Raw genomic sequence first — 23,577 nt, 5'->3', positions numbered from 1 at the left:
ATTTCTGCAGGATTTCTGCGCTGTCCCCTCTGCCTGCGGGCGGTGTCAGCGCGGGAAGAGCCGACGACAAAGTGCACCCGGACGTCTGCCCTTTGCGGTGTCCCCCGTCGGGCGCGGGGATGCGGAAGGAACGAGAGGGGACCGAGGGCGTGGGTGCGCGTGTCGGTCAGCGGGGGGTGAGCTGAGCATCTGAAATCACTCGTAAGGTCACAGAGAGCATTAACTCTTCCCCGCCCTCCCTCCTCCTACTCCTCGGGGGCTCGGGGTAATGGCAGCCCGCCGCAGCGAGATGACAGCTTGCCGGCCCTTAATGACAGGCTGGCGCTGCGGGCCGCGGGGACAAAGGGAGGAAGGCTGGTGCCGCCGCCGCTGCCCCAGGGTGGGGGCCGAGCCCGCGGGCAGCGCGGGGCAGCACGGGGCCGGGGCTCTCCCGGAGCGCTGCGGGACGCTCCCTCCCCTCCGAGTCCCGGCGCTCCCAGCCCGGGCTGCAGAGGAGGGGGAACTTGGCAGGACGCGAGGTGATCGCTCGCGAAGTATCACACACCGTGCGGCTCTGCGGCTTTAAGTGATCCAAAGGAAACGTGGTGTTTTTCAGACACAAACATTTTCTGCCGGTCTCTCCCCTCCCCGGCTTCCTCCCTCCTGCCTCCCTCTCCCTCGCTCCCTCTCTCTCCTTTCTCCTCCCCCCGCCCCTCAAGTTTCTCTGTCTGATTAAATGAGAAGGAAGTGTGGGAGTGGTGGTTTTGAAGCTCTCCCTTTAAGAGGCAGCCTGCAGTGACGAATTGTTGAAATTGCCATTGCAGGATGGCATTCCGCTATAAATTCATTGTTCCACCTCCTCTCATCTTCACATTTCTCTCCCTTCTCCTCTTGTTCACATCGGCAGACTGGGGATAACAACAACAACAACAGAAAGGAGAAGGGGAGGAGGGGGCTCGCACCAAAATCCGGGACGTTTTCCACTTCTTCGGCTTTTTTTTTTTCCTTTTTTTTTTTTTTTCCCTTCTTTTTAACCATCATCTCACCGGAGACGATCGAAGCGGTGTTTGGTGCCTGAATTTCTCCACTCCCCTTCTCCTTCTTCTCTTCCAAACCGAAGGGGGCAGAGGAAGGAAGGAGCCGCCGGAGCAGGGGAGCGCGGAGCCGCAGCAGAGCTGCCCTCGTCCCGCTGCTGCCGCTGATGGGGATGAGCCGCTGACTCCAGCAGAGAAGTGCAAGAGGAGCGGGAAGCGCTCAAACTTCTCTGCACGCCGGCTCCGAGCCTCTCTCCTCCTTCTCCTCTCCCCCCCCTCCGCCTCCCCAGCAGCGGGGATTTGGGATTTTCGCCTCTCTCTCTCCTTCCATGTGCTCCTGGCTCTTCCCTGCAGAGAAACACAAAGTTCACACGCGAGCGGCTTTTGTTGACATCCTTCCCTCTCCCGCTCACACTTGACTCGCGCTCGGGAGGCAGAACTTTCTTCTACTTCGTTGTTTTTTTCCCTCACCTTCTCCCTTCTCTCCTTCTCCTCTGCACTCCGCCGCCCGGCTCCTTCCCCCCCGCTCCCCGCCCGCTGTGACCATCACCGCCGCTCATCCCTGCTCCCGGGGGCATGCTCCCCGCGCCGCTCTCCCTGCTGCTGGCCGCCCTCCTGCCCCTCGCCCCGGCCCAGCCGCCGCCACCTGCCGCCGCCGGAGCTCCGCCGCCGCCCCCCGGGGCCGCCCCAACGCCGCCGCCGCCCCGGCCCGGCCCTCCCCCGGGGCCGCCCCGCGGGGCCAGCGGCGTCGTGCGGCGCCTCGATCCGACCTACGCGGGGGGCGGCAGGGCGGGTTTCGTGCTCTACGCCGGCGGCCGTCGTTTCCTCCTCGACCTGGAGCGCGACGAGGCGCTGGGGGCGCCGCGGAACGGCGGGCCGCCGCGCTGCTACTACCGCGGCACGGTGGACGGCAGCCCGCGCTCCTTGGCCGTCTTCAACCTCTGCGGCGGCCTCGACGGCTTCTTCGCCGTCGGGCGCTCCCGCTACACCGTGAGGCCGGCGCGGCGTGGCGGGGAGGAGGAGGACGAGGAGGAGAAGGGCGGCCCGCGGATCTACGGCGAGGGTCCGGCCCGAGCCCCGCACTTCTTCCGCAGGGAGCGCTTCAGCTTCGAGACGCTGCCGGCCCGTCCCAGCTGCGAGACCCGCGGCCCGGCCGGCACGGCGGCGGTGCCTGAGAGCGGGCGGCGGAGGCGGCGGCGGCGTCGCTCGGTGTCGCGGGCCCGGCAGGTGGAGCTGCTGCTGGTGGCCGACGCGTCCATGGCGCGCAAATACGGGAAGGGGCTGCAGCACTACCTGCTCACCTTGGCCTCCATCGCCTCGCGGCTCTACGCGCACGCCAGCCTGGAGAACCACGTGCGGCTGGCCGTGGTGAAGGTGGTGGTCCTGGGCGAGAAGGAGAAAGGGCTGGAGGTCAACCGCAATGCCGCCACCACCCTCAAGAACTTCTGCAAGTGGCAGCACCAGCACAACCGTCTCGACGACGACCACGACGAGCACTACGACGCCGCCATCCTCTTCACCCGTGAGGTAGGCATCAACCGGGGCCCGGCGTCCCGTGCGTGGCACCTCACGGGGTGATGGTGATGCAGCCGCTGTCCAGCACACGCTTGGCCTGGTGGCTGCTGCTTGCCCATGTTCTTGTCCCCGTGGGTGGGTCATGCTGCGGCCCGGGGACCAGCACCCAGGTGTGCTGCTGCTGGGGTCAGAAGCAGGGCTGGAAACCCAACGTGTCGTGTATGTGTTGGTGTGTGTCCCATCCACTTCAGCACAGTGCTGCGACTGCTGCCAGGGCAGAGAGGCGGTGGTGTGTTGGATCTGAGGCCATCCTCCTTGTTCCCCCTTGGGAGGTGACGTTTTGTCCTCTCCCACTGAGCTCGTCACACACAGCCCCTCTCAGGGAGAGATCTGCTCCATGAGCTGACCATTCCCCAGCCTATATCGGTCCCCCAGTGAACCTGCTCAGCTCCTAGCAAACCCATGCAGGGCACCGTAAAGACACATGAGACTTCCTCATTGAGTGGGTAGAAAGGCTATTTCCAGCACGACAGGCGAGCTCTGCTGCGCTGGAAGCTGGCCGCTGCTCTGTGGTTCAAGGGTAGGGCACGAATGGAAACCACAGGCAAACAGCGCTGCAGAAGTGGAGTGAGCTGGGCTGGTGATGAGGGGATGCAGCGTCCTGCTTCTCAGTGAGACATGAGTGTCCCAACCAGCCATGGGTCAGAACCCACCAGCCTGAGCCACACGGAGCTGCGCCTCGCTCTCTGCCCGCTTGCTAATGAATTGCATCGCCAGAGGTCGTTAAGGGACATTGCTGTAGTAGACATGTGGTAGAGTTTATGCAATGAAGTTCTTCTGTAAGACTCTGCCCTCAGCGGTCTGGGTTTGGTGTTTTCTTTTTTAATTTTTTTCTTCCCCAAGTATGAAAAAAATAACGGCATGACTTTTCCGTTGGTTCGAGTACTCCTGCTTTTCTACATCACTGGAGCCTGCCAAAAAGGATGCTTTGGATGGTTTGTGGAAGGAGTTGCTCCAGAAGGGGGAAAAAAAGTGCCTGGCTTGCTTTTATAGCTGTAAATAGTTGAAACATTAGGTTCTGTGTCGGTCAGGCGTCCCTTGTGCAATTGGAGCCTTTCTTAGCAGTTTAAAACCCATCATTCCAATTTGCAAGCTTTCGTTTTTTCATCATTACAATCTGAACGAAAGCAGGCTACCTAGGGTGGGTCATAGTGTTCTTGCTTTTTGCTATAAACATCCATTCCAATGGCTTATTGGTTAAGCTTGGGCCAGAATCCATCACTCTTTCACTAGAGGGTGTGTGTCTCTGCCAGAATTCCCATTTATTTCCTTGGGATTTATTGTGGTTTAGAAACTCTTACGGTGGCAGGCTGTGAGTCCTGGCTTAATGATTGAACTCCTTTGGATTAAGGTAGGATGTAGCTTTAAAGTGCACTTGCTTCACAGATGCTTATCCATGATTTTTGCATGGATGCCCTCATGCCAGAACAAGAGTGCTAATCAGTAACCTGCTTTGAATTACTACTGAGTAACACATCTTCCATGGGCAGGGTTACTGGTGTCACCATTCCCCCTCTCTCCTTTGGCTCTTAAGATGCAAATATTGTTTGCATTGTTACTTAGGGATGTAAGTACTTTGAAAAAGAAAGGCATAGGCCTCAGTTTTCCTGGTTTACATGTAATGTGTGCAGCAGAGCATTTCGGACTAACATAATCTGTTCTGATGACTGGCTGCGTGCACAGGCGCATTGTTTGGCATTGTATGTCAGTATTTGGCTCAGTAAGGACAGGACTGTAGTTTCTTGCTACATGTGTTTATGATGTTCTTTGCAGGGAATCCACACGATTTTTAATATGCTTACAGTCAGAATGTCAACACGAATCTGTTTGCTCATCTTGGAATGTAAACATAAAAAAGGGTTAAAGAATGAAAAAGGAGCGGAGATGTTTCCTGCAGAAAACAGCCCCACTTTGAGCTGGAGCAAGATTTTTTCCAGTTTAGCTTTTGAATGAGAGTGGCAGCAGTTGGCAGGAGGATCCCTCTTTTACAACTGTGTTTTGAATGTATGAAGCGCGTTGCTTAGCTACGAGACGCCGAGCCATGGCTGCCTGTTTTGATGGGCTCTGAATACCGGCATGCTAATTTTTGAATATCCAGATGTCTTCCGCTAAATGGCTTGTTTTTGAGGCACGGAGTAAATGTGTGAGGTACATTTTCCGTCTTTGTTTACTAACTGAGGCCACCTCGAACTTTGTGTCTCTGCGTCAACAGAATAATATTTGCACATCATTTGTCAGCCGAACACATGTCCTCAGCTGTATGTAACTGTTTACGTGGAGCCAGAATCTCAGCTACACATGCCTGTTGCCATACGAGGCTCTAAAGTAATAATTATATTCTGGAGTGACATTGACTCGGATGTTATTTTGACATGAAAAGATGCTTGCTCACAGTTCAGCACCACCACTTCCTCCTCTTCTATTGTCATTACTTGTTTCAAGATAAATTAATGACCATTGATAAACTAAGGATGCTGGCAGTTCTCTCTTATTGTAAAATCAGTATCATCATCATTCATGCTGGAAATATTTCCCATGCAAGGAGATTTTTAGAAGGAGATTTACTGATTCTGATTTAAAAACATCTATTCACCTTTGGTCAAAATATGTATTTAATTTGGCAAGTGTTTCAAAGCAATTGTGCTGCAGAGCATAATAAACAGTAAATAAATATGAACCTGAGTTCCATTTGGGGTGATACAGATGACGGTGTTAAAACTGTCTTCATGCTCTATTTTGCTGTCAGCAGGGGCAAGGACAGCATAACTCTATCCCTTAGCTACAGTGAATCCCATAACATGGTAGCTGTTACACCTACAAACATCAATGAACACAGAAATTATCTATTACTAAATATTGCAGAAACTCAGCTGAGTTCCATTGCGACTACTCTAAATTCCCCAAATCTAGTTTTCCCGGTGTTCTCAGTCTGTTGCTTTGACTCGGTGTGGCCTGTATCAAGTATGAGAGGGGCCTGACTCATCAGTACCAAGATGTAATAGAAAGGTATCTTAGTTTCAGCTGGGACGGAATTGCTTTCTTCAGAGTGTCTGGTGTGATGCTATGTTTTGGTTCTAGGAGAAAAACAATGTTGATAACACATCGACGTTTATAATTGCTGCTAAGCAGTGTTGTAGAGAGCCAAGGCCATTCTCAGTGAAGGGCCCAGGGAGCTGGGAGGGAACAGAATTAGGACAGCTGACTTAAACTGGCCAAAGGGATGTTCCATTCCGTATGATATCATGCTGAAGGAGTTTTGAAGGGATTGGGAGTTGATGTTTCTCTCTCTTCCGCTGCTCGAGGGGCTAGCTGGGCATCATTTAGGGGATGGTGAGCATTTGCTTGTGCATCACTTGTCATATACTTTCACATATATATGTATATATAGTCATTACTATTATAATTTTCCTTTTCTTCTATCTTAGTAAACAGTTTTATCTCAACCTGTAAATTCCACTTTTTTTTTTTTCCCAATTCTTTCCCTCATCCCATTGAGAAGGCGGAGTGTGAACAAACAACTGTGCGGTGCTGAGCCATCTGCCGGGTTAGACCACAATAAATACCAAGAGAGTCCTTGTTAAAGCGGTTTGGCCTTGACAGCATTAGAGAGTACATGGATCCCCTGCTGTTGGACCACTTTGTGGTTGAGTCCCTGACAGCAGCTGTTAATCCTTAGGTCACATGCATCTTCAGAGCATCCTCCACAGTTTGGAGATGCTAGGACTCGATCATCTGCTGGCCAGGTGAGACCCCACTATGCTTGGCGGTACAGGTGCAGCTGTGTGGTGGGAGGGAAGAAGAGCTTGTAAGCCCTGTTCCCCCACATATTAGCTCACTTTGTTCTCCATGTCAGCGAAGTCAACAGCAAATTTCATCTGCTTCAAACGTTCTTCTCATTAACAGTTCTCTGAAGCTGGAAGCAGGTTATCTTCAGTCTTCAGGTTTTTATCAATGCAACGAATATGTGCCAGATTATTTGTCACAGCGCGAAAACATATTAGTTGTGACTTGCAAACTGTGCTTGAACTCGGACTGTTCTTTTCTGAGATCTTGCCTGCTCTTTAATTATCTTTGAGAATTCATCCAGTCTATTTCATTAGTGACCCTTAGTTAAATTTCAAGTAAACTATTGAGTGCATTTGGACAAAATCCAGTTCTCTTCCTTTCACCTTCCTCCTACTCTGAGTCATGTGAAAATTAAAAAAAAAAAAAGAGAGATATTTCTCACAGTAGATGTAGGCACCAAGAGCAAGAACAAATACTTTCCTAAGAGCTTGCTAGCATCATCCATGATAGTACCACCAAGCCTGACTCTAACAAGAAGTTCACACTGGAGCCAAAGGCCACCGTCCTGCCTTTTTCCACGCAGTAATTGCATGGATCTTATGTGTGTGATTTAGTTTAACTGTCAGTCTGACAGTGCTGTTGAAATTTAACAGCAAGCTTTGGATTACCTCAACTCAATAGATGGTTATTTCATTGAGTGGAGCATGTGCTTTCTTTGGCTCTTGTTCTTTTTTATATACATATTATCATCTCCTCACAATTCTTAATCTGTAAAGCAGGTCACCGTAACAATTGTCAGTAAAATATATTTCATTAACGTTTATTATTATTACTTTGAAGAAGTTATGATGTGATATGTCTATCAGTTCTATCAGTTTTTAACCATTTTTGTTGTAGATTTAATACATTTAGTTAATGTCCCAGGGGAAAATAAAGTGGAGCATTATTTGTGTGGGAGGAGTAATATGATTCATGCTTATCTACAGAGACTATGTGGAGTTCCCATGCAAAAGACCTATGGGATTGGCAAGTTAAAGGGAAAGCATCTTTCCCTGTTCACCAGTCACCTTTTTCACAACTGAAATTTTGTTTGCCCTTTCCCTCCCCATGCCAAGTCCAAAAGCTTTATGTGCATTTTATTGTTGTTATTGTTGTTGTTTTAATAATCGGTGTTTTACGCAATGCCACTGTATTTTCCTTGTATATTTTAGGAGTAAAAGAAGTTTTGTTGCTTTGTCTATTCAGATCACAAAGGTTTAAATCCAATTTAGACTCTGTTTCTAATGCTTCACTGCAGAGTGCCCTGGGATGACAGATGCCTACGGTCCCTATGTCATACAAGGGGAGAGTAAGAACGTATCTAAGTAACCACTCTTGTTAGGAGGCCCCAACAGTATATCACCAAAACACTGAATCTTCTTGAATTTCTCCTGACCTAGAGTTCAGAAAGACAATTCACTTTGTTTGAGATTCAAATACCCCAGACTGATTTCTGGCTTTAACATAGTAACCTGAAAGAAAGGTGACCTCAGTTTGTAGGTTAAGCTACTTTGGTTTGGTAAAAGAGGCAGGTATAATTACTCCTGTTCCTCCCAAAAGTTAACAAGACTTCATTTTTTCCTCTCAAAATATGCTGGGGAGGGCAAAGCAGTATCTCAGTGGGTCTAGCTGGTGTCCTTCTTTCCTTCGCAGTGATGGCTAGGCCCTGTCTCAGTGCCCTTACCTGGACATCCACATTTGCAAGACCTAGCATTTTTTCAGGAGCAGGAGTTTTCACATCAGGCTTCCTCCAGAGCAGTGTTGCACCATTTTTGGCATGTACAGTCTCTCTTTTTAAGTGTCATAATATCAGCTGAAGGGTAAAATAGACCATTCCCTCATTACTTTTTTCACCAGTTAGCCCTTGTTTCCAGTATACCTTTTGAGGTATGTCGATTCCAATCTTGCACTCATTTTGCCTTCCAGACATCACACACTCTTTGGGTGATTCTGGTAATCCTTTCTGTTTGGATGAGCCTTAGTCTTTCTATCTCATTTTTACTAATGTTTGTCTCCAAATGGTCTGTTCTGTGTTGCTGTGGCGTTAATAAACTTCCACCCACTTTCCAGGGTTGAGCGTGGAAGGAGGAATTTGGAGGTCCTGAGTATGTTGCAACCCCACCCTCCTTTTACAGACCTGCAACAAGAACACTTGTGCAGGAAGTTGGAAAGTCATGTTTAATTCCTTCCTCTGCTTGAGGGATTTTAGGTCTACATCACCCACCTCCCAGGAGAGGTCCTTAACCAGTAGGCTGTAAGCTGTTCCAGGTGTTAAGGAAACTTTCCACCTCTCTCACCAAAGCTATGTCACTATTTAGCAAGTAATTCAAGATACATGTGGTGAGAAGGAGAGAAATCATGACCTGAAGCTGCTGACTAGAGTGCACTGCTTAGAGCAAGAAAGCCTGTGTTCCCAAAGCATACAAGAGTGTTTCCGTAATTTACTGAAAGGCTGTTAAATGTAAAATAACAGAAGTAGACTGAGGAACAGCAACCAAAAATGAAGTCCCTTCACCAGGTGGTGTAAGCGCTAACTGGAGTCTGGGCTATGGAAACCTTTGGCACATGGGCTGCAACAGGAGGAGCCCCAACTCCCTCCACACACAGCCACATGCATCCCTTCATTGTAGGCTGTAGTCTGGTGCTTAGGGCACTCTCTTAAGAAATACACTTCTGAGTATCTTCATCCTTCAGAGGAATTTGAAATTGAAACTTTTGGGCAAAGGCTTTGCTGGACCATTGTAATGAAACCAGAAAAGCAACAAACACAGCGACATAAAAGTTGTTAGCTGTCATTTAAAATATAGTGATGTGCAACTGTGTCCAATAGTAAGTCCAGTCCTGTTGGTGTCTCTTAGATCTGATCTGAGAACATGTGTAGGCTCGGGTTCCCACAGGGACAAAGACTGAGAAACACTAAATGTCTGTGCTTTAGTATAAGCTAAGTGCTAAGCTGCTCAGGGCTGTAAAACTGTTTTACTTAGGGGTCTGTAAGGTCGCAAACTACAAGCCCTATGCAGGATAGGTAACTCAAAGACATGGGGACATGGGTCAGTTTTGTTCTTCTGCACTTGCATTCCACCAAACAGTCCACATTGGTGCTTAAATACTGTTTTGGATCCAGTCCATAGGCTCTGGTCTGCTATCAGGTTTCACTTAACAGTTTATTCTCATTTTTAACCTTACCGCACAAATCAAAGATTTTCAGGTAAAATAAATTAACTACTTCAGCAGGAAGCCACTACAGTTATCTTCGTTCACTACAATGCTGTGTATATCTGGCAAACAGCCAGCTGCTCTTGATATACATAGGAATGCCAGGAAAACTTGGCCTTTAATAAGCTTTCTAATTAACTACTGGTCTTATGATGTACAGCTCATTTTTCCTGTTGTTCTTTTGCCAAAGCTTAAGGCTTAACATCTATTGTCTCCTGCGTAGCAAATGCACTTTCTATTCATTCTTCTATTTTGAAACTACTGTAATCTAGATCAAAGGCCAGACTCTGCATTCTCTCTTCAGAAATATCAAGAAACACATATTCTTAGAAGTTTCTGCTGCTGCTTGGAGGCAATTAAATGAGTGTACAGATCTGAATAAGTGACTGACTTTTAAAATGGAAGCTACACACTACAGCAAAATAGTTGCTGGAAACTGATTTTAAGTATCATGTGACTTACTAAAATTTTTAGGAGTTTGAAAAATTGAGGGGACCCAAGCAGATTTTTTTTTGATTGCATCGTTCCATCAAGAGCTGTTTTCTAAGAGAATACTACTTTCAAGGGAAATGTACTCCTGGAAACCTTACTTCGAAAAATTCCGTGACTGCCTTCCAAAACTGCTCAGGAAAACTGAAAATGTGGATGTTGATGCTGTTAACAAATCATCTGTGGCCAGTATGGCTAGAGAAACTCTAAGTCAAAAGAAAATTTGCCACAGAGATGTGAAAGAGTGAAAGTGTAAACAGGTGTGGTCTTTGTAATATCACTGAAAGTCATGCTGTGCGGAAAGACCATTAACTAGGAACTGATGAATTAAGGAGGAAAACATCCGATAGCAAAATTTTCAGAATATTTATCTCAGCAATGCCACTAGGTAGGCTTCAGTTGTGTATGTAATATATAATACAGGATGCTGTTAGTAGAAATATTGTAAATCATACATGGGCAACAGAAATTAAGAAGAGAGAGTTGAGGACATAATGGAGCCACATCCTGAGTAATCTGCCTGGTTATTGACAATGTTCACACTATCTTAAAAAAGTCTTCCTCATGCAGTCACTGAGGACTGAGCTCTGCAATGAAAACCAGAAAGCTCTGTGCATGTTCTCTGTTCAGAGCTTAGTCAACCCACGCACTGCTCTACTGGCAGATGGGCAATCTGTAGACATCCCTCCAATAAGTGTTAATATCCCTCAGTGATTCTGTGAACAACAACTTCACGCAAATAAGTTAATACCAGAAAATATTTCCTGTCCCAAGATCATTTACAACCCTGCTCCACTACTGCCCAGCTGGAATTCGGTAGCTGGCAGCAGGACTCCCCACACCATCTTGCTCAGTCTGCTGGGGAGGCGCTCCAGATGTGGTCACTTAGCTGGCTGCTGGAAATGCAGTTTTACTGTATCAGTCCACTGCTTTCTGTCCACAGTGCATTTGCTCTCCTCTCTTTTCCCTTATGGGGATTTCTGGTCCCACACCACCACCATACCTCTGTCTGGGGACAGCTGTTTACCACCTGCCTGTGGAGTGTTGGAGGAGCTAGGTAGTAAGCAGGATATTCTAGGGGTGACCATTAAGTAATAAAGTCCATCAAGAAGTTTATCTGACCTGAAGTTCAGTTATTCCTAAAGAAAGCATAGAGCCGGCTTTGTTATGTCTAGACAGCTGTTATGCAAATAAGCTCGAAGGCTTCTAGTAAGATGTTGAGATGTTTGGATATGTGTCATACTCTGGGAAATTATGGTAATGGAGGAACAACAACTTGATGAAGTGACTGGAATTCACAGGAAAACTGGGGTGTGTAATGTGGTGTAATGTCAGTAACATGTAATGTATGAAAAGTAACCAAACATTGCTATTTCCTTTCGAGCTTGCATATGTGCATAGCTATTTTCTGATGTTTAATGAAGGTGGCATAATGCATAGCTTTGGAAATTTTTAGGATGGTTTTACTAACCAGCCAAAAGTCAGAATGGATGCTTATTGTTAACATCCTTGTTATAGTTTTTCAAAATCCAGAGATCTCATCAGAAGTAGCTCTGAGGAAGTTTATGAGATTGCCTGTTTGGAAAGACTGTATTATTTTAATTACACTTCTGTTGTCAAATCTGAACAATCATTTTGAGACTTGATTGTGTCTGCTGTTATAGCTCCATGGCCGTATCACTGACTTAGCTTCTTCTTGTATGCAAATGAGAATAAATCATGCAATTTATGCATGAGGCATATGGGTGCTGACATAATTGTACTATACTGAGAGGAGTACTTATGTAAGCATCTAAATGATAAGAACACCACAGGCATAAGAGAGGACCAAATGGCACGGAATCTGCATGTAGAGGCAAGGTCTCAATTAATATATTTTATGCCATTCTTGGTGCGATCAACATGAAAGTAGTTCAGACTTCCTTTACTAAGCAACTTTCTGTCTCATTTATGTGCTTTTCTGTATTTGTGTAAGAATTTCAGTACAACTGCTTGTGTGGATCCAGTTAAAATTGAACTAGTATAAAGGTGTCTTATTTCCTATACAGCTTACAGTCATCTATTTAGACCAATTATATCACCATTAAAAGGTATTTATAGTGGTACAACGCCCACGCATTTTTCTGAGTTTTGTTACCTGAACTATGCTGCTGTAGGTAAACCACTTAAAACTACCCTATGTAAAATGTACCCTTAGGTTGAAAGGGCCATACTCAGAAGTGGTGCGTAAAGGGCTAAATGGAAATGAACCCAAGAAAAGTAATAGGAATTTTAAGTATTGCATCTTCTTTTCTGAATATGCCCTAGATCATGAACACTATAGTAACGTGACTTTGCTTAGGGCCGCTTCCAGCTTTGTTCCAGAGATGCTGAAAATGATAACATTAGACCAAATCAAACTTGAAAAAACTGTATTTCTTTTAAAGTACTTGAAAACATATATCCTTATTCTGTATCTTCCCATAACTAATGCAGAAGCAAAGTGTGGGAAGCTAATTGGATGTCCAGGGTAGGACCTAGTGGGCTTGGAGAGGTCTCTGCCATAAAATTCCCTGCATATTATCTGCACTGCTGCAGAATGGAAGTTTTGCCTAAATTTGAGACTACTATAATCAGTGTATATTGTTGACGTGAAGCCTCATACAGGATATCTGTAGATGGATTAATTATGAAACGTGTAAATTCTTCATAAAGGGGATCTGAAGGGAAGAAGGGAGTCTTAAAAATGAAGGAAAAAAAGAATCTCTGATCATTTTGATAATAACAATCAATAATACTGCCTTGAAAATAGTGTTTTCATTCAATCACAATTAATAATCGTAAGGGTGTTCTACATGGCACGGTGCCAACTTTTCCTTCTCAACCAAAAAAATCATATGTCTGACTAAAGCATCCTTTTGTAGTAGTAGTAGTAGTAGTAGTAGTAGTAGTAGTATCCTGGAATAGAAAAAGAAGCCTAGTGCTAGCTGCTTGGTTTCTGGAGACACTCCATATCTACAAGTAGAAAGCATGTGACCTAGTTGCTGCGCTATTTGAACTAGGAATCAAGGGGATTTTACACTCAGTTCTGTCCTTGACTCCTTAAGCAACCTTTGAGAATTGCTTAAATACTTGGTATGTTGGGTAATACATTATTAATCATCGTACTACTTGGCGGGTGTGACATGGGGTTTGATATATAACAATCTCATTTCTTTAGGTGCAAGTATAAGATTTGTCTTTTGAAAAGAAAGGCAATCATCTGTAGTTCAAGAAATAATTAGGAATGTGGTGCTTTCTCTCTGCATTTGTTTTCACCTTTAGTAAATAAAGAGATTATCACTTCTATTTTTATTTCAGTGAAGAAATGTTTCTATAGCATGTGTTTTATGTACCTAGTTCAATGCAACTTTGAGTATTTGCATGCATTGCAGAAATACAAATATAAATAACTAATTATAGATAATATCCAAACCCATTAAATTCAATGAAAATTCTCCCAGTGACATTGGCAGGGATTGGATTGGATAATCATGCTTTTAAACTGCATTGAGGTCTTTAGATGAAAGCTTATATGACTGTTCAGGTTCTGCTGTTTGCAAAGGGCTGGTGGCTTTAGCCTGTTGTTACTTATGGGTGTAAAAATTTATTTTAATGACTTTTTTTTCCTTCCTGGACAGGATTTATGTGGGCATCATTCATGTGATACTCTGGGAATGGCAGACGTTGGGACCATATGCTCTCCTGAGCGCAGCTGTGCGGTGATTGAAGACGACGGCCTCCATGCAGCTTTTACAGTGGCTCACGAAATTGGTATGCAGTGCCTTTTCTGTTCGCTTGCCAAGTCAAACACTTGTAACAGCTGCATTAGTAACCAAAATACTTCGCAATTAATTCCAGATTTCCCTTGGTCCAGATACTCACTTGGGGATTAAGGCTGTATACATATGCACTTCAGGGTTAACTAATAAGGGATCAGAAGGCAAGTGAAGGCGCACAGTAGGTGTTTCCTTTCTGACAGTGTCGTTTTTAAGCAGCAGTCGAAGTGAAAATTCAAAGACTGCTGCTACTGTCCAAAAACGTCAATACATGTCCCTCCTGAGAAGGTGGTTGGCTTATTGTTATAATTTGCCTGCATTTAGTGAATACACAGTGGAAAATAACTCACCTTTTTGAATGACTTGCATGCTCTATTGTTATGAAACTTTACATGGGACATTGTATTGCCTGCAGAGAAGGCTTTTGTGGAAAAGAACAAAATCTTTTTCTAAGAGTTTTGAAATGCTACTTTTATGGTAAAATATAGTACTAATGTGAATCCTGAGATAAGTTAAATGGTATTTAGGTGCTAACGGTTTGTTCAAAAAAACTGTGTAACTTCATTTCAATCTCCACTTTAGCAATTTCATGTAGGAGTGTTACTCACACACTTCAGAAAGATTTAAGATAGAATTAGTGACAGAAGAAAGATTGTATTCTGGGACATCACATCTGGCATGATATATTCCTTGAGGGACACTGCTGCCATCTTGGCTATTTTTAACTTTTCTAATATTTCATGACCTGTGTTCAGTAGAAATACTTTCAGTATGAGGGTTTATTCGCTTTGGTGAGTGAACAGCAATTTAAAAAGGGAGAACGTTCATTTTTTTCTTTTTTTTTAACATTCTTGGAAGGAAATAACAAGGAAAGGAGAGCTTTCAGAGGAAGCCAATTTCTGAATTGCCTTGTACCTCTTGCCAAACCAAAGTAAAGTTTGCTTTGGGAGTATCATTGCAGTAGTTCAATTTTCAAGTAACTAGCAGGTAGAGCCTAGGAGTTCTGTGCCTGATATATACCTGGCTCAGCAACCGGAGGTCACCAAGTATGAAAAATCAGCTGGCATGTTAATGTCCAGATCATTCAACCATTAGTGAGCCTAAGCCTGCAGCTTTTACAGTGCCACAAAGAAATGAGATCCGCCGTGGGTGGACGGGGATCATGTGTTGAATGAAAGCATAAGACGTTATGGTAGAATGAGTCCCTAAACCAGAAATTTTATTTTAATAAACAAGATGGTTTGTTAATAAGAGAAAACGCTATCTGAAATTATATTAGTTTAGAGCATTTGGAGAAACATACAGCAACATATCAAATACAACTTAACAACAGATGTGTTTAGTGGTGTCATACCTGGATGCTATAAAGCTAATAACCCATCACAAATGTAGTCTACAACTGGGACAAAAAGACTGGCAAAGTTAATCTACCACTCAAAGGCCAGTCTCCTGGAGGTGCTGTTTCTACCATCTGACATCCAGAAGTCATATTTACTGCTGATGGTTTGTGAGCATTGGTGAGGTTGGAAGCTGGGTGAAGGACCTCCTTGAGATGCCAGTGTTGGTATATACCACTTGTGTGAAGCAGTGGGCAATGTTTCTTGGCTACTGTTCTATCCACAATAGATACGTGTGCAAATAGATGAAAAATGAAAGAGCATAGATCAGTTAAGATAGGGGTGAGGAGTGCATATTCTTACCTTGAATTCCACTCAAAAGAAGTGTAAATACAAGTGAATTATTTTTAGTGATCTAGAAGCATTTTTTTGAAAAAGAGCCATTTTCATACCTAGAAGTTTACAGGAATCCATAAAAGCTATAATTTTCAATGTAAAAAAGGCATGGTTTGAAGCAGTTGGTTAAATAAGTACCCTAATGGACCAAATAACTCTAGTTTGAGGTTGTTTCAAATAACATCCCTTTTTTTTCTTCTCGCCATAAGATTTTAAGAAAGGAAGGGTGTCAAATCACAGAATGACCTTTGTGTGTGTGGCCTAAAGTGGGAGATGTTGAGAAGAAAACAGCTAAAATTGAGTGCGTACTTAGGTTAAATTAAAGGTCAAAAAAGGATGAAAAATAAAAGTGTGGCATGGATACCCTTTAGTTAAGCACTTTGGGGAAAACTTTATTTTATTTGGAGACCAGATTCCTTCCTTCAATCCAGAAATCTTGAAGTTCCCCCTGTCCTGTGGGCAGGGTGTAGCTTTAATTTTACAGCAGCTTAGTTAATCAGTGGAGTTCATTTTGCAGGGTAGGAGATGCCCTGAAAGACAGAAAGGATTCTTACAGCTCAAAGCCTAAGTTGCTCCTTTCTGTCAATAGGAAAAATGAGGTGAGTCGCTAAGCATACTGTCGTTACTGTCTGCAGTAACTACATCTACTGTAGTAGATGCAGCATCATTAGTATGGACTTGATCTGAAGAAAGACTGTGTACGTAGTTTGACTTCAAGGTGATCTGAATGCTCCTGTTTCCTCTCTGAGTGTTCCAGGAGCATTTTTGAGGATCATGTTCTTTCTCTGGAAGGTAACCAAAGTAAATGGAGCTGCAGCTCAACCAAGCAGGGCGATGCACAACCCAAGGGTTCAGATTGGATACATGCACAGGTAGCCAAAAAGCAGCCTGCTGCAGAATAGAGGCTGCTGCTTCAATTGCCAGGGTTCCTACCACATTATATATTAGATGTTTATTTTATTCCTTTTAGATAAAGAAGATGGATTTTGACCAGTGGTTTTTGAGGGGGAGAATATGAATGAGCAGCAACAATAGGCAAAATCTCTAAAGAAACATAAACAAAAGCACAGAAAGAAGTAGATACAACCAAATTCATACCACACTAGTTAGATGACAAGCTGTGAAGACCTGTATATAAAGACTGACAAGATAGAACCTGAATCTTGTCCTAGTTTTGTGCAGTAATATCAGGAATAATTTGTCTGGTATCAAGTGCAGAAAACAGTTCAGCAAAAAACTGCACTGATAAGGATATCTTTTAGCTTTGAAAATGATAATACAGCCTCAGAATAAAGACAGATAATATTAATAGTACAAATGTAATTTTTTAAATCATAGCCTGTCAAGGCATTCAGCCACCAATGGTAAATCCAAATATGGTTATTTTTTTTCACAGAGGATGTGCTGTTGTTGGTTTAGACAGTAGTAGCTTTGCTGCCAAAACGTAGTCTTCTGTATTGTTGCCTCAAATCATGAGTTCAGCTCCATGTTCTGGCATAGAGGTGTCTTCTGTGACTTTAAGCAACTTCTTCAGGATATGTCTCCATAGCACAAGCTTAGGTAAAGCATACAGATATTCTCCAAGTATTTGTTATCATCAGCCTATGGACTGTAAAAAAATGATGCTTTGTTATTTCATGCATTTCCCTGCATCACAGAGACATCTGGAGAAAAGTGTTAAACAACCCACGACTGCCTGTAATCAACATTTATTTAACCTTTTTCATAGGTCAGGGCTGGTACATTGCTACTCTTGGTCTGATGGGAGATGTCCCTGCCTTTAGCAGGGGGGTTGGAACTAGATCATATTAAAGGTCCCTTCCAACCCAAACCATTCTATGGATCTATGATCCCTTATTAAAATAACTATCAGGAAACAAAAGTGACTAGATTTATTTATCACTATAATACTGTATCCTATTTGGTTGGAGATTTTGTTGCTTTTACAATGCTAAATTGTAAGCCAGCCTGTGCATTCCCTGAAGATGCCTGATATAACATGATTGAAAGACACGATCAGTCAATTTCACGTCATGTTTAACATCTCTCATGGTGATCCCGTATATGCAATATGTTGCAATTCTTTATTTAGTAGCTTAGTTTTGTGTTTTGTGATGCAGTACCCTTCAAAAGATTCTCTTGACTTCAGTCCCTCCCATACTGGAGTCCTGCAGGTTTCAGTACAAACAAACCTGCTTAAAGGGTTTATCATCTACAAAATGAAAGAAGAGTTCAGGGGAAAAGAAGTGGAGCTACTGATCATTTTATCAGTAGGGATATTTGCTATAGAGAGATTTGGTGACTTTCCCAGAATCAAAAGGAGGTCTTAAGGAAAAACAAGGATTAAACTTGCCTCTTGAGTTTCAGTCTAGTTCTTAAATACAAAAGCATCCTTCCTGCAGTCTGTAAGCAGGCAAGGCTCCAATTTAGCTCAGTGAAAATTACATGAGTTTAATAACTTAAATTATATGTATCTTTATTCTTTCCATCAATCTTGAAGATTTTTTAAGAGCAGATACAGAGAAAGCTCTGCCTTTTTGCTCAGTGGTAATGTTCATTTGACCTTTTGCAAAAGTTCCTATTTCTCTGTTGTGTAATCACGCTGGCATGCCATTACTCCTTGTATCCTCCTGAGTAATATGGTTTACTGATGTTGTTTCCAAGTATTTTATTTTTAGATTACAGCTTAAAATTGCTACATGGAACTAATTAAACCTCTGGTCATTAATTTTCTTTATCTTTTACAAGTGATTTTAGAGCCAGAAAGACTGAAGGGGAGGCATAAAAGCAGTCTTCAAACATATTCAATAATTGTTGTGAAAATGTACGTAATAAATCATTCTCCACGTCTACCTGGGACCGCACTAGGGGTAATGGCCTTTGCATTGCACCAAGGGAGCTTTCCTTTAAGCATTAGCCAAAGTCATCTAACCATAAAGACAGTTCAGCACAGAAAGGATTGTCTGGGGAGGCTGTGAAGTTTCCATCACTGGAGGCTTGCAGGAGTCAGCTGGCCAAACAGCCATGGCTTAGGGGATGCTGATCCTACCTTATGGCAGAGGGATGGACAAGATGACTTTTCAAGCTCTCTTCTCAGCCTCTTTTTTATGGATGTGTGATCTTATTCCAGCTACTTCTCCATGTATATTACACAGCTGAACACCTAAAATCAAGAACAGAACAGAAACTAAAACTAGAGAATAATACGTTTGAAGGAAAATCTTTTTAAGCTTGCCATCATCCTGTGGCATCTACCATCACTAGAGAACAAAAATAACATGAATGCTGTCAACAAAGTGTAGTGCTTTACCAAAGAGCATTATATTGTGCAAAGAGGCCATTTCAAAAGTGAGATATCACTCCTGGAGTCCTTACTGAAGCAGTTCACTGAAATATATCAAAATACAATCAGACTGAATTCTGAGTATGTATTTTTTCAGAACCGTAGCCTGCATTAGAGTTGTAGGCCTCTGTAGAAAGAGAGCCATGTCTACCATGCCTAACCTATGTAACCTTTATAAAAAGCTTCATGACTCTGATCCTTCTCCAGGAGAAACTGACACCAAGAACAGTGTATATGATATTTAAGTAGTAGTCTTGTTTTTGATGTATGTAGGAGAGCCAAAAAAACTTCTATTTCCATGTTTTACCATGTGTTCATTTTGTATACTCTCAAAGTAATTAAATACACAGTCATCTTTTCTTTGCCATTGCTGAACATGCAACCCTTTGATTTCAAGGCTGTCAAGATAAAGCAGATAACACCAAGCTTCAGATTTGTCAAATACAAATCTTTTGTAGACTTCCATTTCAAGGGGGATGCATTGCCAAGGGCATAGAATATCATAGGCACATGAAAAAATGGTGAAGGATATTTGACTTTCATATTATGTTTCTTTCATGACGGACAAAGTTTAGGCAAATATCCAGGTAATCATAATTAGGCAGAGTTGCATTCTTAAAACAAAAAAAAAGGGAGTTAGAGTCATCCAAATCTACTCTGATGACATACATCAGGAATATTATTTGATTCCTTCTCTTTGAACCTTTTTCAAGTTTTTATTTAAACATCTGCTAGCAAGAGCACTTGTATTAAGCCCTTATGAACTTGAATTAAGCCCTTCCCTTTGGCCAAGAGAAAAGATGAACAGTCTGAAGAGTAGAGCAGAAGCTTTACATGATGTTTCAAAATGCAAACATCAGCTATACAAAAGTTTACTGCTTAAAATTTTGACTAAAAAACTCTTGGCTTACTCAACAATATTGCGATTAGCTTATAATGTTATATGCAATACCTAATTGTACCACCTGCACCACACATGGTGCTTAAAACTAACATTTTCTAGTGAAGCTGAGCCATTTCGTAATGGCCTTTGTGTGGAAAAATGGAGGCATGGAAGGGGGAAAGTTATGTGATGTAGAAAAATTGAATCCTTGTTTTCTAAGTATGCTTGAGCTTTTCTTTACCTACCCTATACTTCTGACTAGACTGGGGTTCTTTGCCTTCTTACCAACTGTGAAGCAATCCTGATGGAGAAGAGAGGGGGATGAGAACAAAATTCCCACTCAGAGACTTCAGGAAGCAACTTAGACTCAGCAGCAGCAGTTTTCAGAGGTTTTCAGGAGTTGTATTTGTCTGTGTATATGTGTAGCCTCATGAAGAATGGGGTTAAACAACACCATGTTTTGAAAAGTTGCTGTGGATCATGAAACATCATAACATGAGGAGATATAGGTAGAACGATGTATCGTGCGCTCTGCAACCATAAAGGAATTGAGAATGAAGCTGGGTTTTGCCTGATGTTTCAGAACAGTTGTTATCAATAACAGTTCGCTTTGGCTGTGTGTAGTGCCTGAACTCCCAGTCTTCCATATTGCAGATTAAAGTAAGGATTGCTTTCCTCCTTGGCAGATAAACACTACTGATATGATCACGTAGTTTTTGCGCAGACAATAATTCAAGGAGAATTACACTAGAAACAGACAGGAGGCAATATAATGTACTCCTCCTTGCACTATCTACTCTCCTCAAGTTCATTCATTTACTATGAGCTACAGCAAATTATACTCCTTGTGAGTTACCCTGAATTGGACAGGCATGAAATTGGAATCACCATATCCCACTTCTTCATTAGAATTTTCACTTCTCTTGTGCATGGCAGATGTAGAATGGACCTACAAGATCACATCTTTTAATGATCAGTTGAGTTGATGTGGACACAGTGGTTTCTGATTGCTTAATCAGCTTTGCCTGGAGAGAATTTTGTCTGCAAGTTGTCTGTCTGGGCTTATGTATCTGTAATCTCCCGCAGAAGTCTGTTATAACAGGCCATTTCAGTAGACGTTTGTTTTGTGTAAAGTCTGCAGGACTGGTGTATGAATGTCTGATTGTGGCTTTTTTTATGGGCGCTCCTGAAGAGGAACTGTGCTTCAGACTATTGTTTCTTTCAGCCTGAGGAATTCTTTTAAGCCAGAAATATTAAAAACTGTCTTTGTGCTGTAGATTTAAAAGAGAGAGTGATTTTTTTTTCTTTCGTAAATGATGGATAGCAGTCAAAAGAAAGAACACTGGAAGGAAAGTTCAAGTATGAAGAAAGGGGAAGAGCCAGTTTTACATTCTGTTCATGTTTCTTGTAAGCTTGTGTAATTCAAAACACTGCTGTTTTATAAAAAAAAAAAATTGCATTAATCGTTATTGCTTAGGTTCATCATTTGTTACGCAAAATTCTCATTACTTCAAAAGGATTTCCATCTATGAGTGATATCAGTATGTGGCTCTTACATATAAGCCAAGTACTTGCACAAGTTGGAAAAACAGTACATGCAGAAAGAAATGGCAATCTGTTGTTAGAAAAGGAGAGGGCAAGAGAATTGTGCAAAATTCATGGCCTGTGATTAAACCAAAGAATGTTAAGCTAGGAGGTTCCTGAATCCTGATTCCAGGAGATGCAGTGACTCACTGGATAACCTTGGGTAAATCACTTGACCTTCTTTTGTACCTCAGTCATCCCCACTGAAAGTTAGGTGAAAGGCTTGACTTCACTGAAAAATACGTTTCATCGGCACTAAGCTTTTCTAAGAAAACAAATTACAATGCCTGTAGGATTTTTTAGCATACTGTGTCACTTTGCACGTGTTCTGTGGTCAAATTCAGTGTAAGAGCTGTACTTTGATATGCTCTTCAGTTTAAGCACTAGAGATCTCTGTATGTCCATAAACAAGGCTGTTTTTTACCAGAAGAATGAACCACCATGATTTATAATTTAGCAAAAACTGAGCTTTACTTGCTGTACGTTGGTGCTCCTTTTTGCTTTCTGTATTCCTGTACTTGAGATATCAATGGAAAATGAGGTTATGTGACTTCTGAACACTGTTGACTCAGAGAACCTTTACTGATAGTCTCACAACACATTTTAAGAAAATTCAAAAATATCCACATGGTTGTTTTGCTTCCCAGTACTTCTGGGAAGAAAATAGCTGTGATGTAATGTGCCTTACAACACACCCAACATAGCTCTGATGTGCTCTTGATGTACCCACAGAGCATTCTGTATTCTGATATTTAGTGAAGATAGAAGTTTTAGATGACTTGTCATAAATGCTTTGGAGCATTCCCGCTTTATTTCAGGAATATATACCCTATTCCTACAGGGTGCAGGAATTCTTTTTAATCCCATTGGAGTTATTATTTCCTGTTGGGCTGTCGTAGGTACTGGCCTTCAGTAGTTAGTAGTGGGACCTCATGCAGTGCAAGGTCCACTATCAGGAATGCGGAAAGTGAAGGTGAGCCAGAGTCTGTGGGTTGATGACTGCTGCTGACTCTTTTCATTTCTTACTTGAGGATCTAAACAGATTGAGCTGCACTGAGATTCCCTTTAAGACTGCACTCCAGAGTATATTAGGGTCCCAAGTCTTCGAGTTGCTTTCATACTGTTTTAATAGTTTACTGATGCAGCCACCCCTGCTCTCATCTCAAAGGGAGAAGGAAGGCTGTTAAGAAAGGCTGTCAGTCCTTTTAGCTGGCTGGTCTTTTTGCCTTATGAGAAGGAAACAATTTACAAGGCTAGCTCCTCTTCACTTGCATGAGGGTAAACCCCTGCCTCCTCTCCATCTGTTCCTTTTACCATTTTGTGCATTCCTACAGGATAACTTAACTAAACACCATCCTGCTGGTAAATTTATATTATGTCATTTTCACTCAGTGGGAACTGTCAACACCAGTAAGATGCTTCATTAAGTAGAAAACATCAGCTGATCTACTAGCCCATTCTCAATCAGTCATCATTTTACACAGCTGCCAGGAGCCCTTTCTCTTCCTTTTTTTCAGTAGCCTACTATGACGTTCATAGTAGTACAGAATTGTGAGGTACTAAATTTGGCATCCTTCTTAAAAGCTTTCATATTAAGATTCGTGTTCCTTATGTCTCTTAGCTTTTGCCTGAAGCTTTCACTGGAATTATGCTTATAGGTGGGATCACTTGAGGAATCACCCATAATCTTCTCACTTTGGTTCTTATAACAGAAAGCACCCTACCAATAACCACACTAATGTCCTGAGCAATGCTTAATAATACCGGCATGTTCATGCATGTGGATGGGGAGGGGACTTTTCAAATAGAAAGGAAAGTGTCCCTTCTCTTGTTCTTGGATGCAAAAGGATGGAAGGAGCAGGTGTAGAAGCACTTTGTTTCTCCCATCTCTACCCTAAAAAGAGCATACCTTGGAGATTACAGATTGTTGTGGTATTTTGAATTTTGATGATTTCTAATGAAAAGCCAAAACAGTTTTAAGAGTCACCAGAAGCTTGTCATATATCATATCTAAGACTGAACATAATGTTTTAAAAACAGAAGTTAGGATAGAGAGAGATTTAGGTTGTGATAAGACTTAGGAATTTTAGTTCTACAAAATTATTAGAGAGTTGCATTC

The 23,577-nt window shown here is 42.8% G+C and overlaps 1 protein-coding gene across 1 annotated transcript in view; it reads left to right on the top strand.

Moving 5' to 3' along the window:
- Nucleotides 1,731-23,577, top strand: part of ADAMTS5 (ADAM metallopeptidase with thrombospondin type 1 motif 5) — a gene marked incomplete at its 5' end in the record, with an annotated part of 46,904 nt that continues 25,057 nt past the window's right edge. Inside the window, 2 exons of the mRNA XM_021398976.1 lie at nt 1,731-2,540; nt 13,778-13,910. Coding sequence (XP_021254651.1) covers nt 1,731-2,540; nt 13,778-13,910 — 943 coding nt within the window. The remainder of the gene's footprint in view (nt 2,541-13,777; nt 13,911-23,577) is intronic.

The sequence above is a fragment of the Numida meleagris genome, chromosome 1 (assembly GCF_002078875.1).
Source record: "Numida meleagris isolate 19003 breed g44 Domestic line chromosome 1, NumMel1.0, whole genome shotgun sequence".
Taxonomy (NCBI): Eukaryota; Metazoa; Chordata; class Aves; order Galliformes; family Numididae; genus Numida; species Numida meleagris.
Note: the sequence above shows the minus strand (reverse complement) of the source record. Positions and strands in the feature narration are given on the sequence as shown.